Below are 20050 nucleotides of genomic sequence, written 5' to 3'. Positions count from 1 at the left end.
GACTGTCTGCGCAGGGTTCCATACTTTACACTGTAGCAATACAACCGTTCAATGCTAAGGCTTACCACCAACTGGAGCTGTAGAGAAGAGGCTACAGAACAAGCCAGTGCCTGCCACTTACCAACGCTGCCACCTGTTGAAAATTTACGAAGGTGGAAGCATTACTTTTCAGTCAACCCTCTTATTATTGTTACTGTTCCGTGTCACTGTTTTGTGCCATGCTGTATCACGTCAGGTCATTATTTTGCAACAGTGTATGTTTTATCTCTGCATGAGCCCTTGGATAATTGATTACTTTAAGCATAATGTTGTGATAACCATCAGTTAAGTTCTAGTTTGACCTGAAATCAGTTTACCAAACAAATCTGTATGTTCAGTTATGCTAAACAAAACATGCAGGTTCAAATATATATGGCTTTATTTAAAAAAACTAGCTGAAAAAGACCAGCTTCACATGGTTTTTAATTTCATTTGTTCTCTTCCAACATTCCAGATCACTCTATAACACAGTAAGAATAGAATGTCAAATCAAGCACCTTTCAGCTGTCTCATTTCCAAACTCTTAATTTATTGGGCTACCTGTTTCAGTGATACATTACACTATCTTCAGGTCCCCTGACTAATGTGTGGGAAGATTCCAACCTCGGTTACGGTCAACAGCCAGCAGATGATGTTTGAAGTGATCACTGTATCAAAAATCTACAGACACCAGTTTTTGAATGCTGTCCCCTATTTTGACTATAACCATGGTTAGAATCTTCCTACACATCAGTCAGGGGACTTTAAGATTTCATAATATATCACTGGTACACAATAAATTAAGTTAGAAAATTAGATGGCTGGAAGGCATTTGATTTCACATTATGTACTGAACAGATAATGTCCTGCAAACCATCTCTGAAAAGATGGCCATAGAGAGACATTTTAAAAATGTTAGTATGCCATGTTAAAATTTTTTAATGCTATGAAATACTCTTTTGTACTCTTAAAGCCACTAAACTAATCATTAATAAGCCAATTTGAAATATAGTACTCTGCTGGTCATTTCTTTATAGAACACATTTTAGAACAGTTGAAAACATTCGTTAACATTCAAAAATGTCTATAGAAGCTCAACAACATAGATAAATCTCAAATTCTTTCCCTTAAAATTACACTGATGAGAAAGATGGAACATGTCCTGGTGAAAATACTCTCAATACAGCCCTACTTAATTAAAGACAACTGTGCTTTGTGTTCACTATATTTCATACTTAATTAACTTAGTCTATCACGATACTTTCTTATAAACTACTTTCATCATCTTGCTATTAATTAAGCAGATACATAATTCTTTCAGTATCCCATCCCAAGAGCAAGCTACATGTAAGTGACAATGAGAAAAGCACGAGTCTCTCAAATTAATGTGAGAACGTGTGGTTTTTCCTTGCCCACCCAACCTTCACTACATCCTAGTACACCCCTATGCCACTCCCAATCCCATGCCATAAGGATCATATCCCCGTGGAAGCCCCGGGTGCAAGACTAGCCCACTCCACCCACTGTGCACTCCTCATTCCAGTCCTGCCAAAGGCTTATCCTACTCCATCAGAGACTGGGCCAACTGAGAAAGCAGCCATGCTGTGTACTAGCTCTGTTGCGACTGCTGTTAACCACGCACAACATGCAGTTGAACTGTGCAGATAGGAATTAACCTTACAACACCTAATCCATTCCAGAAATCCAATCTGGCCTCCACCTACAGTAACCTACTGTCCCCACACCCTCCACCCAACAGTTTCTGCCCCCTATTACCTCCTCCCAACTCACATCCCCACATCTTCATTGTGCACTGCTCTCTGCCAATGCACCCACCAGTCTTTTTCCTTCTCTGCTTTCCACTCCCTTTTTTTCCTTTCCCTTCCTCCCCCACAGCCTCCAGACACTAAATTACATAGCCTTTTCTGCCACCTCTAGTCCCTGCACACACTGCCAGACTGCACTGTTTCATCTTCCCTCATCCGTACCCTGCTATCCATCCCCCTTCCCCACTCTATTACCAATGATTGCTACCGTTCAACACATTTTACTTACAGTCTGGGTTCAGCAACCAAAAAGAGCGGTCATGTATGTCTGAGGTGTGAGTTCATGTGCGTTTTTCTTTTCTGCTGAAGGTTTTGGCCGATGGCTTGTTTTGTAACCACCTTTTCATTGTGCCTGTCTGCAATTCAACGTGTAATCTTTTACAGTGAACAGCAATCAAAAAATGGCTCTGACCACTATGGGACTTAACATCTATGGTCATCAGTCCCCTAGAACTTAGAACTACTTAAACCTAACTAACCTAAGGACATCACACAACACCCAGTCATCATGAGGCAGAGAAAATCCCTGACCCTGCCGGGAATCTAACCCGGGAACCCGGGTGCGGGAAGCGAGAAAGCTACCGCACGACCACGAGCTGCGGACAACAGCAATCTATCCTTTCCGTAATTGCTACCTGATAAATGTAATTATAAAGTCAGACATACCCAAATATATATTTGAGTTATTATATTTATTTCTCAAAGCCCATGCACTTTACTTGCCTCAATTTTCTGAAACAATCACCCACTGCTCAATTAAGTCATTACGGATTTGTAGACATTAACAATTTCAAACAGCAACCATATTTGTAAATAGGTAATTTAAAGCCAAAGCATCCTAAATAGTTCTCTAATCTTTTTTACTCTGTTAACAAGCCATATATTATGCAAACAAAGTTATTGTTGCAGCACAGAACTCGTTTGCAATAGTAAATTATCATCTTAAAGTTTTCTAAATTAATATGCAACTAATGAAATTATAAAATATCCTTTCATCTGCCTAAGAATACCCCTCCCCCCTTCCCCAAAAATTCCCAGTCTCTGCTTCAAAATCTTACGAGCTCATTCTGCAATCTTTTATTACCTTTGCAAGAGTCAATGCAAGTAACTACGCAGTTAATACCTCAACCTCAACGAAAGTTTGTAGTTCATATTATGTAAAGTGTATCAAAGTTCGTAGTTAACAATCAACAAGCTAAATTATCTGCAAGAGTTTCTGTTCAGATGATGATATGGAGTGAGTGTATGAAAGTCAGTCTGCCATCAGAAATCATTCAATTAACATGTATGTCATTCAGTATCTCTGAACTACTTCGACTGATATGGACAAGAACTGCATTCATTAGTTTGGATCTTATAGATGTGTTGTTGACATGTGCCTCACTAAATGTTTATAGTGACTTTAGTAGCTGACTGATTAGTGGAAGGAGGTGGTCTGTTATATGTGTTACCACTGAACTGCCACTGATTGTATGGGTTAGCTTGGTTTTCGCGATATATAAACGTAAGAATTAAGAAACTACTCACTGATCAGAAAATCAAACTAAATTTATTCAATGAGTTAACAAATGGAACTAAATACAATGGTGGTGTATCCATTATTGTCTAACAACAATCAACACCCAAAAAGTTTTCAATTTTGAGGCCATGAACTTTGATTGTTACCAAAAAGAAGAGCTTACCACCAGATTAGCACCTAACTGCTTCGTTAATATGGCAACAAGAAGAATTTTATGCTGCCAATTTCAGGGGCTTGCTTGTTCGTAGTTGAGCAAAATGTGTTACACTTTTAGGTAGAAACTACACGAGAATAAGTTTTAATCTGATTTTCAACACAATGATTTTATTTCACTTTAGTATCCAACCTTTACTGGTTGGAGTCTTTACAGAATCACTCTCCCATGTACTAAACAACTTTATATGTCTGATTACTTTATAAATAAGATAATGCGTTCAATATTTCCCTTCAAACATGTAAGTACAGAGAAGTTTTGGAAAGGTCTGGAATTCTGCTTCAGGTTTGCTGGAAGTCACTAAGTGCTCTAATTATGAAACAACGGACAAATATAAAGGGGTAATCTGCACTCCATTTTACGTTGAAGCTAGTTTTTCTCGCATCCCAAGATTTATGACATCATGTCTCCTAAACTGTGAGCTGCATTAGGATGTAATTTTGTAGGCACATTCATTGGTATATGCGGATACTGTATGTGAACTGCATTGTGAAGAGAGTCTACAGTAAAACAGTAATGAATTAAAACGCTAAGTCTATTACAGAAGTCTTACTGCACCTGCCCAAACAGCGAAAATGTAGGAAGTGACAAAACTTTTTCCTTTCATCTTTTGTGTGTGTGTGTGTGTGTGTGTGTGTGTGTGTGTGTGTGTGTGTGAGGGAGGGAGGGAGGGAGGGAGGGAGGGAAGAGGAAAAGTTTCATAAATTATGTGTAAGCTTCGTCTGAAGTCACTAAGTGCTCTCATTCTCAAACACTGGATGAATGAAGTATGCATATTTGTGCACTGCCAGTTACACTCCCTCATGGCAAACATACAGTTTCTAAGTGTAATACTTGTCTTTACATATTATGTTCTTTTTTTAATGAATGAAAGACGTCCTTTAATAAATGACATTACATACAGATATATAAAGGTAACTCAAAGTTCAAAATAATGAATTACAAATTTTTGGTGCTCGTCATAAATAGAATCCTGAGTTTACTCTGGCACTGGTCTTTAACTTAAGTATCCTGCAACTTAAGCCATTTTTTAACTTTCTGTGTGTGTATCAAGTTAAACCACAAATTTTGCAATGGCTTTAAATGTTTGTAGCTGTGCGACAAACGCAAAAGCAAGGAACAATGCACAAGGTGACATCACAGTCTTCACACACGGTGTCTTTATTCCCTTCTTGCCTTTTTCCCATCTGTATCCCAAACATGGCTGCACATTGCGAGAGACTGTGTTGGATGTTGTTTCTTCACAGCGGGTAGAGTTATTGACAGAAAATGTTGGACAATCAGTCACCTGGGATCTGCACTTTAAGAGGGACAATCTGCTACTTCTGAAGCAATCCCCTCTTCTGGTGTTTTGAAATCATGTTCTCAATAGCAGAAACAGAACTCTAGGGGACTTCTTTACCTCCTTTTTTTATGGAGCATGTACATTCTACAAAGCAAGTTCTATGAGATGGAAAAGATTTTCTTGTAATACTTCTTTCCCCTTTAACAAGTCACTGGGTTGTTAGCCAAGTGCTGATCTACTTTTTCTACTCTGCTCATTGTGTCATTGTGTGCAATGACAGCTACTAGCTTCAACATTTCTCTGCATCTTTTATCTACAGCTTCCATTTCAGCCTTGTGAACTGTTGTCAAAATAGAAACATCTCTGTTGTCCTATCGAATTACTGTAACTTTTCCCCTCTATAAAGCAACAGCTTCCCTCTTCTTTAATTTCTTACGATGAAAGGATAGTGGCACATCTCTTTTTTGCAAGGCACAGTTCCATATGTGACGGTTCTCTACACAAGTCAGCAAGTTGAGGTGACATGTAATGGTTATCAATGGTAATGTTATAGCCTTTATTCGGAAGTGGTTTTATCAGTGTCATTACAGTACGAGTTGACTGTAGCATTCATCACAGATTTTGTCCAATTTCCTTCCTTTTCCTGTGTATTTAAATGACACCACACATACCCAGTTTAGTATTCTCATAATGTAAACATCTTGATGCCAAACCTTGCCCTTTTCAGTGGTCGGTACTCTACCTATAGAAGTCATTATTACACCTCTGTCTGGCATGCACAAGCTTTTGAAATTGTTATCAAGATGGTGAAGTATAGGATAATTTTACTTAGCTTCACCTGTGGGTGGTTCACAGGATTGTACACCAAATTATCCAAAAAAACTAAGGCATTTTTTGGCCTCATCACAATGCTTTGAGGCAGTACACCACCGATAAACTCATTTCATTGCTGGTAGTCTTTCCAATGGGAAACCTGTTGCACTTTATACTTTGTGACAACGATGTTTATGAAGTTGTTATCAATGACCTGTTCCACATCACACGACATTGTTGACAAAGCTGTTCACTTCATGTACAGCAGGGTTTCCTGTGGACGGAAATTTTTGAGCAGCAACCAGTCACTCAATTGTACAATAACCAAACTAGACCTAAATTCCTTGTGTGATGAACAGCACTTTGAAGTTACGGGTATAATCATTAATAGTCATAAGCTAATAGTAGTATCCATGTACAGATCACCAAAGGGAAGCATTAACATATTTTTAGAAAAAATGGACATGCTATTGAGTGAATTAAGTAATATTAAATGGCAACATATGATATTGCAATAGGAGGTGATTTGAATGCTGATTTTGATGTTACTAAATGTAAGGGTAGTGTTGCAGATCTGGAAAACTTGCTAAGACAATACAATTTACATCATGTTAATAACAGGCCCACAAGAAACAAAGCATGTTTAGATAACATCTTTGTAAACTTCAAGACCACTGAAAACACATGCGAAGTTGTAGTGTTCCCATTCTCTGACCATGACTCCGTATCTCTAAATTATGCAAGTAAAATTCCCCTCAATAGGAGCAATGCAAACAGACCTGTCCCAACAGTTGTGATTACCAGACCCATAACTGAGGATAAAATTAAAACATTTCGTAATTCCCTTGCTGACAGAGACTGGTTTGGCCATTGTAGTGTCGATGGACATTACACATCAAGTAATGATCTGCCAGCCAAAATAATATTTGATAGATTTTTTAATGCATTCTTGACCCTATTTAACCATAGTATTCCCATAAAGAAAATCAAAGTAATGGACAGCAGCCACAAATCCAGATCTCAAAACAGACAAAATATATGGTACACTAAACAGCTGACAGACCTAAAGAAACAAGTTTTGTTACTGTACAACATATACAATAGTATGAAGTCTGACTGTGCCAAATCAGCCTATGTGGAATGCAGGAATGAATACAAAAAAGCCATCCTGCAAGCCAAAAAAACCTACAATGCCAACAGCATACATAATTCCACCAATAAATGCAAAACTGCTTGGAAAGTAATTAACAGTGCTGCCAGAGATACTAAAAAAGACAAAATTAATATCCCACCACAAACACTCAATGAGTTTTTTATTAATTCAGTGAGAGAAATAGGAGACACAATTATCAAACCAGACATTAGTCCATCAGAGTTACTCTCCCAAAATTGGGGTAGACAGTCACTAAATACAAGCATGGTAACCTTCTCCGAAGTATCGCCTAGATATGTACAAGGGGTCATAAAACAACTGAAATCATCTGATAGCTTAGATATATATGGCATATCATCCAACCTGCTAAAAAAAGTGTGTGACTGCATTCTCTACCCCTTAACCCATTGCATAAACAAGTGCTTATTTGAGGGATATTTTCCTGATGAGTTAAAACTGTCTAGGATTGTCCCAGTATACAAAAAGGGAGATAAAGACTTTCCATCTAGCTACAGGCCTATTTCAATAGTACCCACATTCTCCAAGGTAATAGAATGCATCATGTACCAACAATTATCATCCCACTTTGAGAATCTAGGAATAATTAATGCTACACAATACGGGTTTAGGAAGAATCTGTCGACCATTGATGCAATCAACACGGTAGTCAGTTACATCCTCAAAGTTTTTGAGAACAAAGGCTTTGCTCAGGTCTCATTCTGTGACCTAAGCAAGGCCTTCGACTGTGTTGAGCACATGCCACTACTAGAGAAACTAGAATTCTACGGCATCAAAGAAAACAGTCTCAGACTATTAAAAGCTTATCTCAACAACCGTAAACAGGTAGTTTGTGTTGGTAAGGAAATGTCAAACATAGAAAATGTTAAAGTAGGTGTGCCTCAGGGATTTGTACTGGGGCCCTTCCTGTTTCTGATAATGATCAATGACCTCCCCTCGTTTATTAGATCCACCACTGTATTGTATGCAGGTGATACGACTTTTCTCCATAGCAGTAACAGTCTTAATGATCTTAAAACCTGTGCTGAAAATACACTCACTCATGCAGCATATTGGTTCAGAGCAAATAGTTTCCTGCTAAATGAAAATAAAACTCAGCAGATAATCTTCACCCTAAGAGACAAGCCACTATCTGATGACCCTAGTTCTGTTAAATTCCTTGGAGTTTATTTAGACGAAAAGTTATCCTGGGGCCAACATGTAAACTATATTAGTAGTAAACTATCTAGAGTAATTTATTTATTAAGACAACTCAGAAATTGTGTACCTGAAACATACATCAGATCATCTTATTTTGCATTTTTCCAGAGTATAATATCCTATGGCATTATCTTGTGGGGTAACTGTAGTCATACACATGACATCCTATTATTGCAGAAGAAAGCCATTAGGATAATTACAAATTATTCACATAAGGCTCACTGCAAACCCTTATTTACTAAACAAAAAATTATGACTGTAATAAACCTCTATATATACAATGTCTTAATCTTTACGAAGAAGAACCTACAAGATGTGAAACGTAGAGAAAATGTACATTGTTACAACACAAGAAGCATCAAACACATATACACGCCTTGCCACAGACTATCAAAATCAATAAATAGCTATGAAGTCACAGGACACAAGCTATTTAATAAGCTGCCACATGCCATACAGGATCTTCCTGAACATACATTCAAAGAAAGACTGCATGAATGGTTTATTGCCCACCCGTTCTATGATATCAATGAATTCTTCAACTGTAAAATGCAGTAATCCAACAGATGACCCACTGTACATTTATTGTAATATAAGCTAAAATATTTCAGCAGTCAATACCTTATCACACTATATTATAAATTGTAGCTTCATTTGACGTTGTCAATTGCTGTAATGGCCTAAAGACAATAAAATCTTTATTATTATTATTATTATTATTATTATTATTATCACAGTTGACATATTTATCTCCTACCACTGGAGAGCATTTGTTAAACCATTGTCTAACAAACTTTCTTCACTTTTAGTCTCCAACAAAAAAGTAACATTAAAATATTCTGCAGTTTCTGAGCCACTAAAGTCAATGTCAAATTCAGTATCACTACGGTCACTACCCAAACAACAATAAAAGACAGAAGATGAAAGGATGTGTTTTGTTGTCAAGTAGCCAAAGCTGCAGACAGCAAAGGCAATATCTGGATTCTCTTAGTGGCCGAACACTGAATTAGTACTGAAACAGATGTAAGTGAGGTTTTCATTTTCCAACTTAGGACTTTAAACGGTTAAACTTTTAACATACAAGTATACCTCTTAACAAGTAAATTACGAGATCATTTTAATGTGGTCAATAACTATGCAAAATATGAAAAAATAAAATATCAATTGCTCCTGGAAGCTATTAGACAACCGGCAATAGTACTAGGTTTGTGGATAATCACTTAGTAATATACATAGAACACAAAGAAATTCTTTTCACTTTGCTATCTATTTGAGTATCAAGAAGTTTTATCACACAGAATTTCATTTAGTGTCAATCCTTTTAAATTATTTCATATAAGCAATAGGAAGAATAATGATTAAGCTGACCGCTGTAAACCAGTTCTAGACCTGTGCAGATATTCTGCCTGTGGCTGGACACACTACTACTACTACTACTACTACTACTACTACTACTACTACAGAATACTTTACAGAAAAAATCTTGCATGCATGTAATAGATTAGTCTTTGAACCTCTCACATGATTTCTCAAAACAAATTCAGAAATATGGATGAGTGTCAGAACTCCAATTATGGGTTTCTTGATTACGGTAAATACCGCCAGTTAGATACACAATTTTTGGATAAAGGCTGGAACCGAGTAGTATCACTCCCTATACAAACAAAATCACACACTGAACATGTAATTACAACAGCTTTTACCTTCATAAAAATCCACAATTTTCATGGCACAAGTGAGAACACAAATCTTTGAGTTGATGACTGCTCTGTTTTGCATTACCCACTTTGAGCATTCATCAAAACACCTACAGAAAAATTTGTTGTTGTCTCTCTCTCTCTCTCTCTCTCTCTCTCTCTCTCTCTCTCTCTCTATGTTTTCAAAGGATATAATTTATGAGCTCAAAACAGTTCAGTTAGCTCTGGGCATAGTCATTTGATTCTTAAATTTCTTGTGTGTGTATGTCCATACTAGACACAGTTTAGCATCTTAACGACTGTGTAGTGTACAATTCTGCAGTCTTTAATACTGTTAGGAACTGTGATAGCTGCATTCGGGTGCAGGTGGAGTTGGTGATTATTCACTCACAGCTCCAAGTGGTGCTAACTGCAGTCACACAGCTTGAGGCTGTTGCCAATAGACATCACAGGGAAGCAGCGGGTAGGGGGAACTCGAGGGCTGCCCTGCACGCCCCACATGTTGTCCAACTGGTCAACTAATGTGGCTGCCCTGGCTACTTCCTGCACTGAGGTTGACCTCTTACCCTTGGTCACATGAGAAGTCTCATCACAAAGTGTAACAGACAGCAAAATGACTTTCTGGGGGAGGTGGGGACTGAAATGCCTCACAGGTTTGAAGTGCTATCTCTGGTTGATCAATATCCGGAAACTATGCAGTTGTGTCCTCTTTTGGAGAAAGCATCTCAGCCTCCAAGATCCAGGCAGAGACAGAGGGTGAGATAACTGGTGGTTGGAGCTCCAATGTTAGGTGTGTAATGAGGCTCCTCAGGGACATAGCTGCCAAGGAGGGGAGAAGTCCAGTGCACCCTCTATGTACGTGCCAGGGAGGGTGGGAGGGAGGGAATATCCCAGATGTGGCCAGGTCTTGCCAGATGCCATGAAGAGTACAGGGTGTGGTTAACTGCAGGTGGTGGCTGATGTTGGTACTAATGATGTTTGCTACTTTGGATCGGAAGAGATTCTCTTTGGTTTCTGGTGAACTGGTAAAGACTGCCCGTGTTGCTTGCAATATGAACGCAGAGTTCTTATCTGTAGCCTCGATGCCAGGATTGACTGTGGACCTTTGGTACAGAGTCAAGTAGATGGTCTGAATAAGCTGACAGTTCTGCAATTGTGTGCCATAGGGTGGTAGGATGTTGGATGGCAGGCTGAAGGGCATATAGGAAGAACAGAAAGGGTTTTGGTCTCAAAAGGTGTACGTCAAACACAGGACAAGGTTGACTTACAAACCACATGTATTATAACAGTAAATTACTGTACCTGCAAGAAGAAAGAACCAGAGATCCAACACAAATAGTTATAGGTACTGAAAGACAGCTGAAGCTAGAGAAATTCAGTCAACATTGTTGCTAAGAACATAATGGTGTTCAGAATGGATAGGTTAAAGACAGCTGGGGATGACGTGTTTGTTGCTGTTAGAAGTAGTCTATATTGTAGCAAAACTGAAGCAGATAGTTCCTGTGATTTAGTACGGGTGCAGGTTACACTTGTCAACCAGAACAAATTAAGAATTGGTGTCTTTAACTAACCTCCCAACTCTTATAATATGGTTGTTGAACAGTTCATATAAAATTTGACTCTTGTTTCACTACCTGAATCATACAACTATACTTGCTGGCAACTTCAATCTACCATCGATATGTTTGTGAAAATAAATGTTTAGAGTCATCAGTAGTCATAAAACATCACCTAAAATCTTACTAAATGCTTTCTCTGACAATTATTTTGAACAATTAGTTCAGCAGCCCATTCAAATTATAAATGATTGTGAAAACATAGATATACCTCTCAGTAACAAATAATCCAGAGCAAATAGGGAGCAATATGATGGATACAGGGATTAATTATCCAGAGGTCACAGTAGAGAGACTGAATAATGTAACATTCAAATTCACCAAAAATAAACACAAAATACATCTATTTCGAAAAGCAGATATAAAGTCTGCTTCATGCCTTCCTAGGAAACAACATCTATTCCTTCTCATTTATGTAAGCGTAGAGGAACATGGCTTAAATTCAAAGAAACATTATTGACAGCACTGAAGAGATTTGTAACAAATAAATTAATGAGACACTGTAATGACCCCCTTGGTACACGAAACATGTTAGCACACTTTGGCAGAAGAGAGAAAAAAAAGCATGCCAAATTTAAAAGAATGCAAAATCCTCAATAATAGCTAAGTTTTACAGCAGCTTAAAATTTAGTGTGAACTTTCTGGTCACATGTTAAGTACACCAGCAACAATACAACGTTATTAATGACAGTGCCACTAAAGCACAGTTACTAAATATGGTTTTCACAATTAGTTTCCTGAAGAAGATAAAGTAAATCTTGAAGAATTGTAATCAACAACTGCCGCCAACATGAGTAACTTAGAAGTAGGTATCCTTTATGTAGCAAAGCAGCTTCAGTCACTTAATAAAGGCAACCTCTGGTCCAGATTGTACATCAATTACATTCCTTTCACAGTATGCAGATAAAATAGCTCCTTACTAAGTAATCATGTACAATAGCTCACTCAACGAAGTACCCATACTTACAGACTGGACAATTGCACAGTCACACCAATACTGAAGAAAGGAAGTAGCAATAAACCAATAAATTTCAGACCCATACCATTGATGTCAATTTGTAGCAGGATTTTGGATGTAGAAAATTCTCACAAGTAATGAGTGCTATCGACAGGAGATCACAAATTGATTCAGTATTTCTATGTTTCTGAAAGGCTTTTGATACTGTTCTTCACAAGCAGCTTCTAATCAAACTGCTTGACTATGAAGTACCGTCTCAGCTGCACGATTGAATTCATGACTTTCTGTCAGAAAGGCCACAATTCGTACCAAATGACACAAAGTTATCGAGTACAACAGAGATGGTGTCTGGAGATGCCTAAGGAAGTGTTATAGGCCATCTGCTGCTTCTAATCTATATAAATGATTTAGGAGACAATGTGAGCAGCTATATTAGATTGTTTGCACATTATGCTGTCATTTACATCTAGTAATGCCATCAGAAGATCAAAACCAACAGCAAAATGATTTAGACAAGATATCAGTATGGTGCTAAAAGTGGCAACTGACCCTGAATAACGAAAAGTGTGAAGTCATTCACACGAGTGCCGGAAGGATTCTGTTAAACTTTGATTACACAATGAATCACTCAAATCTAAAGGTTGTTAATCCAATTAAGTGACTATTAATTACAATTACAAATAACAAATTTGAACGATCACGTACATAATGTTGTGCAGAAAACAAAAACCAGGACTGTTTTATAGACAGAACACTTAGGAGATGCAACTTATCTACTAAAGAGACTGCCTATACTGCATTGTTTCATCATCTGCTTCAGTACAGCTGTGTGGCACGGGATCCTTACCAGATAGGACTGACGGTAGACTTCAAAGAATTCAAAGCTCAGCTCACTTTTGTATTATCGTGAAATTGAGGAGAGTGTCATGGGTATATAGGTATCGAAAAATGTACCTTCTATTTTTATCAAAATCTGCAACAATGTTTGTCAAAATTAACTTTTTTTTCTGTAAATGATTAGACTCGTAAATGTAAAATTTTGTCACGCTATATGAATGAAGACAGACAAAGCCTCAGTTATTTGAAAGTGACTATTAAATGAGTGCTGATTGGGAACTTTTTGATAGAGGTGTTTGCTTTTGTTAAATCTTCAACAGCTTAATCAGCGAAAAGGCATTCGTTTTCTTCTTTTGGCTGTATTTCATCTTTCAGCACATAACTGTTCTGTTGTAAAGTAGCAGGGGATTTTCCCACCAACGAACTGAATGTGTGTCTGATTTAAGTCCTTTCTTCACATTATTTATCTTTTCCCACCCAATTCGATGATCACAAAACGTGGAGAATATTAATTTCTACCTTTCGTGGACTTTCATAGCCTTGCAATCCACGCTTGACGATGATATACATAGAACTGACAAGGCACTTAGCATACAAGATGAACCAAAAGTTACTTCTAAAACGTTATGTGAATAATTTTCCGATCACTGTAGTACTGAATGTGGACACTATATAGTGGCAGCCTACCAAGACCACAAACAAGTTTGTATTTTGACCATCAGAGAGGAAATGACCAGTGCGAGGAAACAAGCCCTGGCTTCCTCACACAGGGCAGCAGCCTAAACCAATGTCCTGCAACGGCAGACCTGACATCACAGGGATCAGCAATCTCTTCTGGTGTTTTAAGGGTCATAATCAAAGTTAGGTTAGTCACTTCATTTCCAAACACAAAAAGAAAACCACAACCAATGCACAACACAAAGCATTCATTAACAGCTACCCTGCAACTTCTTGTTGAGTTGGCTTGGCAGAGTATTGTTAACAAGGTAATTCGGGCCTGGCCTCAAGCGGTATTTGACGCAACAATGCTTCAAAACAACCACCACCTTACTTTCCCATGTTGAAAGTGTCCTCATTATGCCAACTTTCGAACTTTAGCTAACATACATACATACTCTTTTTTTATTAAATGCTACATGCTAAGCCTTACGGCTGAGTACTATGATGCATTATTTGGTGTGTACCTTAAACAGACCTTTCACAGAATGGTAGCAAAGCATCAAGTGCATTGGTAAGTTATTGTTTTTGTGCACTTTCTATTTCGCAAACAGGTTGCAACATGTGGTATCTTTTCAAATTGGGCTTCACCACATGATGTACAATACCAGTACACATAAAGTTGTTATATTTTCACTACCAATAAACAGAAAATAAAGCTACTTCAAACTATCTATGATAAAACAGTTCCTCTGGATACAATTCACTACAAAATAGTGTTCTTAGTTTAATTTTGCATTTTCATATTCTGAGGCAGAATTTGCATTTTTCGTAAAACTCTACTTTTTCCCGGCACTACGGATGTAACAACTGTGTTATGATGGCAATCATTAAAAGAAAAGCATCTTTCAATGTGGCAGGATCTTTTCATGAAATCTCCAACGTTCTCCTCCAAATGTGAAAATGTCTTGTTGACATCCATCTATATAAGAGGAAATGATAATTATAATAAAACAAGATAAATCAGAGCTCATACAGAAAGATTTAAGTGTTCATGTTTACTATGCGCCGCTCATTGTCAGTTGCAGAGTATTCAGTAGATATAGGTGTAGGCGTACCACAAATGGGAACACACGAAAAGTAGTAAGCAACTACTATACGAAGCTCTTTCTTAGCGATTTCTCGTTTGCTGAGGCAACCTACAAAATGCAGCAAATTTTATGATATTTACTTACTCGTCTTGGATGCATCATGCTGCCGATAACAAATGCGTCTTCACGCAGAGGATGCCATTTTGCTTTGAATGTTGTGAGCCATCTTCCAACGTGATTGTTGTGAGCAATATTCATTACAACTGAAACAGAATATAAACACTGATTTATCCAATATGTAATGACTTTTAAATCTCTAAAAGTTCTCTGACAATAACCCCAGTAACAATCAATTTCCGTTAATCGAATAACTGAAGGGCCAAGGCAATACAATAAGAAAAGCTATGGATGACTAATACTAGTCAGTCGAATCAAGTGATATTTATCAGCATGGAAAGGTCATACTGTAAGCTGCAAGTTCTTAAATAGTACAGTAGCATGGTGCTGTCAGATCTTTTGCATAAATGGTAAGAAAATGTACTCCAAGAAGAAGATACACTGAAGTCCTTTGTATGTCACAAAATATAGCACTAACATGAACTGATATTTTGTGCAATAAAAGTGCGATGAGGGAGCTGTCAGTGCAATAATGTTTAATGGAAATGATATTCAGTCTGCATTGTATTTGACACTGCATCTCACTGCCTCCCAGGAAAGTAAAACATCTACAGCAGGGAGCAACAGAAGTGCCACCTGGAGGTAAAAATGTAGAAGGTACTCCTCTTGACATTTTCTTCGATCACTGGTGGCCTTACAGTTAACCCCATTGTTATAAGAGCCTGGCCTGCACATGCCAAGCCATGCCCAGCTGAGCCCAGCCCAGCAAACTATGTCATCTGCAACATGTACGCACAATGCAATATGAGGCACCCGCTCAAAAGTAATATAATAACCAAAATCTGAAGATAGCACACCGCAATAAAGATTTTATAGCCAGAACTGGACAATGAATTATTTCAAAATTTATTATGGGTGTAAAAACCATAAATCAGGAAAATATTTAGAAAATACTGTAGAGAAACAGCTGCCCCTCCCAATTAGTACGTTCTCATGTGAGATAAAATGTGTAGTACCACCAAATATATTACTGCTCATGTGATAAATTATACATCTATTTCTGTTTTGATTATGTGAACATTTCAAGCATTTCCTATATTCACATTACTTCAAACCTCCGTACAAAGCTAAAAACATGGATCTTCTGCTTCCCACATATAACACTGAGCACCTTTCAGCACAGTCATTGTGTACCCATGGCTATGCAGGCTCGTACAGGTAAATTTTTGGGGGTAGAGAGGAATGACAGGAAATGGATTTAAGAGGGAGAACAGTATTTACAGCTTTGGGGAGGCAAGGAACAAGAAATATAGCATTTTAAATTTATTTTATTGCTATTGAACTGTCCAGTTCTAAAGACTCAATTTCTGCACATTTTTTCCATTTTCATTCTGAAAAGACAATTTCAGCATGCAACCTTTTCTTCCACTAGAGCCCATCATTTTGTACTGGCAGTGATAAGTGATCACCATACAACATCTGGCTTCATTTCTGGTGCTAATCTGTCTAGTTCAAATTGATTCTAAAGGTGCATGTGGCACCTATTCATCTCTTCATGAAAATTACTGGATTTGGTGGGTGTAAGTGTTAGCTTAGATGATCCTGCAACAAAGACACAAGTTTGTTTCCTTGCCTTTCACAATGACATTGCCCTTTGAATCCTGCTAGATGTGCTTTCTGGTGTGATTTTGGTTTGGCCAGGTCTCCTGAAGATAAACAATAGTACGATGACTCTCTTCTGATGTGCTTTTTGCTCAGGAAAGTTGCCCTATCTACTACTATAATATCGGATTTCTCCATCAGAATATGTCTTCTATCACTGCATTCTCTGTACCTGCATTCCAATTATTTCAGAATTCTTCCATTCGAATTGCAGATGCCTGTGAAAGCAATCTAGTCATGTAAACCATCTGTTACTTTTTGCTTGTACGGTACTTACCACTGTTGTAAAATTCCAGCATGGTACAATGGACATCATTTTTCTGGAAATTATCCAAATCACTGACAGTTATTCTTCCACTAACATCTTTCCTCAGATATTTAAACCTCACTTTTTAACCACAATTATCATACCTCTGCCAATATTGTATGCTTCTTGGTGAAACACCACATGCATTTGCTGTTGAAGTCTGTGATGCTGACATGATTTCATCTCTTCTGTCAACATCTAAGGTTGTGAAGAAATTCATATAACTCGTATGTGAACCCCTTTGACTGTGTCTCTTAGTTGAGTCACCTTAACTCACAAAAACATAATACTGTCCACCAACAAGTGCTACCACAGCGTCAAAATCTAAGATGGTTTTCAGGAACATGGAGGTTATGACGTATAAAATTTTAGTGAGGCCAATGCTAAAATACAGTGCTCAAACATGGACATTCCAGAAATTTCATGGAAAGCAACTTGACATATCCAGAAAAAAGATTTTCAGACATATTCTTGGACTGGTGGAGGAAAACTGGAGTGTGGAGGAGGAGATTTAACTATGAATTATGTAACCTATATACGAGGGCTATCCACAAAGTACATTATGTTTTGGAATTAAAAATAAATAAAGTATTGGAAATTTTTTTTATTATATACAGATGACCAAAGCAAAGGTAGGAGGAAGGTACCATAGAAGACATGAAGGTTGGAATTCATAATTGGAGAAGTTTGGCACTAAACAGGAAAGAATGGAATAATCTTCTACAAAAAGCCAAGGCTCACAAAACGCTGTCATACCACCCACGCCGCCGAATTTTTTGCACAGTTCAATGTAGCCACTGTCACGAATGATGAGGATGAAATAATAAGGGCAACACAAACACGCAGTCCCCAGACAGAGAAAATCCTCAACCAAGTCGGGAATCGAACCTGGGACCCTGTGATTCAGAGGCAGCAACACTAGCCACTAGACCACGAGCTGCGGACGACAATAACGGTGGTGATGATCACTATTCTCTTCACCAACATACAATACTCATATACAGTGAACACACAAGCACATGCAGGGTAGCAACAGAGCTGCAAAGCCATGTTGCCAATAGCATGAATGAAGTGACATACTGCCATATAAACACTGTTAAATAACTGGTGTTTATCTGGCAGTAGTTGTTTCATATGATGCTACTTTGATGGCACCTAAGGCAGAAATGACACTGCAGCAACAGGATGAGCTTAGAGCCACGAACCAAGCTAGACTAGGCAAATGGCTTTTACTGGCACTTACAAATGGAGCTAAGATGGAGGTTGGACCCTGACATATCTCACCCTTTTATCAGGTAACATTTCAAATCATTGTTCAAGCACTGACTAACACATGTAACGGCACCTGGGATATGATGAAGATCAGCATCTCCATTTCCATACTTCAGCATTGTAACAAACTTTGCAAATGTTAAATATGAATGGGAACTGGATGTGTAGTATAACGCCCCTTTTACGTCCCCATAATTAATGTTTTCCTTCTGCCTGTAACACTTTTTATCACTCCCATCAAATTTCCAATGTTTGCAATATAAATTCGCTCCTGTTTTTGTGTTAATGTATGCTGTGTTGTCCGAACAAGACACAGTCAGGGCAAAAGCACCACAGGCACAAAGATGCATGCTGGTGCAAGTGCCTTAGAGACTCACCACTTGCACGAGTTCCACCAGCACCATGGGCAGTGCTGAAAATGAAGATATTGACTTTGCCTCAGCCAAGTACAATCCACCTTTGACAGGACAACAATGGACAGAAGCCTTCTCAGAAGAGAGAAGAGCAGCTCTCTCGTACTTGGTTATAGATCCGCATCCAGGGCTGACAGACAGGAAACTTCGTATAGTGCAGTCTTAGAAGTGGACACACAGCTGTTGTAAATCACATTTGCTATATACTGTGAAGTTTACCTATGATTATTTGCACTTGGGGCTTTTTTGTTATATTACATGCCGTGTTGTGCACTTCATTATTGAACAAGCCACAAAGATAAGTAAACCTTTTTAACTCATTTGTGTGACTTCGTTATTAATTTGATGGAATCCATCCTGTTAGTTGATCTATCCTGTTAGTTGATCCTGGGGCATAGCTGTGTAATAGTGGCACACAGAAATTGTCTTAGTGGTGTACTGCACCAAAAGCCGTTTCACAAGCTCCGCCTACCTTAACAACAGTGGCAATTTTGCCCTCACAGCAGTAGTGACAAGGCCTTTACAAAACTGGCAACAAGGGTTTACAAAAATGTACTTATAATTTCTCCCCAATTTATGCTTCATGAAACAATTGTTTAAGGAGAGGAAAAAAAAACTGGCGTAATTGACATAAAATGCCGCTGGCATTGCTTTGGACTGCAAGTATTGTTTAGAAACATGTGTTTAACTTTGACAAATGGATGTTCTACTCAGCAGATCGCAATCAGTAAAAGTTGGAACAATTCAACTTTTTTCCCCTGCCACTGCAAACCTCTATTTGGTGTGGTGGCTGACGGTAACAATTGTTTCGATGAAAGTCTCAAGAAGGTGTGACTTCAGAGGAACATTCATTTGTTACTTGTCACTGCAAACTTTCTTTCAATACTGTGTACCACGCCTTACACAGTTACATTACCATAGCCATATTGTTTCAGCATTAACTTCATGCTATGATTAAGACCATATGCAGAGGACATCTACTTCCCAGTATTTATAACCTGATAACACACATTAGTTTTGTTTATGATTTGTATGTTGGCAAAGCTGACAAAACTGTTGCTACGACACAGGTGAGTCTATTTTAAATGACACAGATACTCTCGACAACTACCATGCCAAGAGTTTGTGAGCATCACGTAGTGTGTTCCTAGCCTTGTTTTAAGTAAGTGAAGTAAGTCATTAGTTGTTTCTTTAAAGTTGTTGAGTGCTTTCTGTCAACATTTTAGGATGGAAAGTTCAGGTGTTACCAAATGAGACAGGAAAACCTTTTAGAAGAAAGAGAAGGTCAAAATTCTCAAACGAATTTAAGTTCATTGTGGAACACACTATGGATTAGCACAGTTTGAGAATACCTGTGTCTGTCCTGAGCACCATTGT

The 20050-nt window shown here is 38.1% G+C and overlaps 1 protein-coding gene across 1 annotated transcript in view; it reads right to left on the bottom strand.

Annotated features, from left to right (window-relative positions):
* The window catches only part of LOC124805620 (WD repeat-containing protein 76-like), a 174621-nt gene that overhangs the window by 6180 nt on the left and 148391 nt on the right, over positions 1–20050 (bottom strand). The window contains exon 11 of the mRNA XM_047266190.1: positions 15047–15165. Coding sequence (XP_047122146.1) covers positions 15047–15165 — 119 coding nt within the window. The remainder of the gene's footprint in view (positions 1–15046; positions 15166–20050) is intronic.

The sequence above is a fragment of the Schistocerca piceifrons genome, chromosome 1 (assembly GCF_021461385.2).
Source record: "Schistocerca piceifrons isolate TAMUIC-IGC-003096 chromosome 1, iqSchPice1.1, whole genome shotgun sequence".
Taxonomy (NCBI): Eukaryota; Metazoa; Arthropoda; class Insecta; order Orthoptera; family Acrididae; genus Schistocerca; species Schistocerca piceifrons.
Note: the sequence above shows the minus strand (reverse complement) of the source record. Positions and strands in the feature narration are given on the sequence as shown.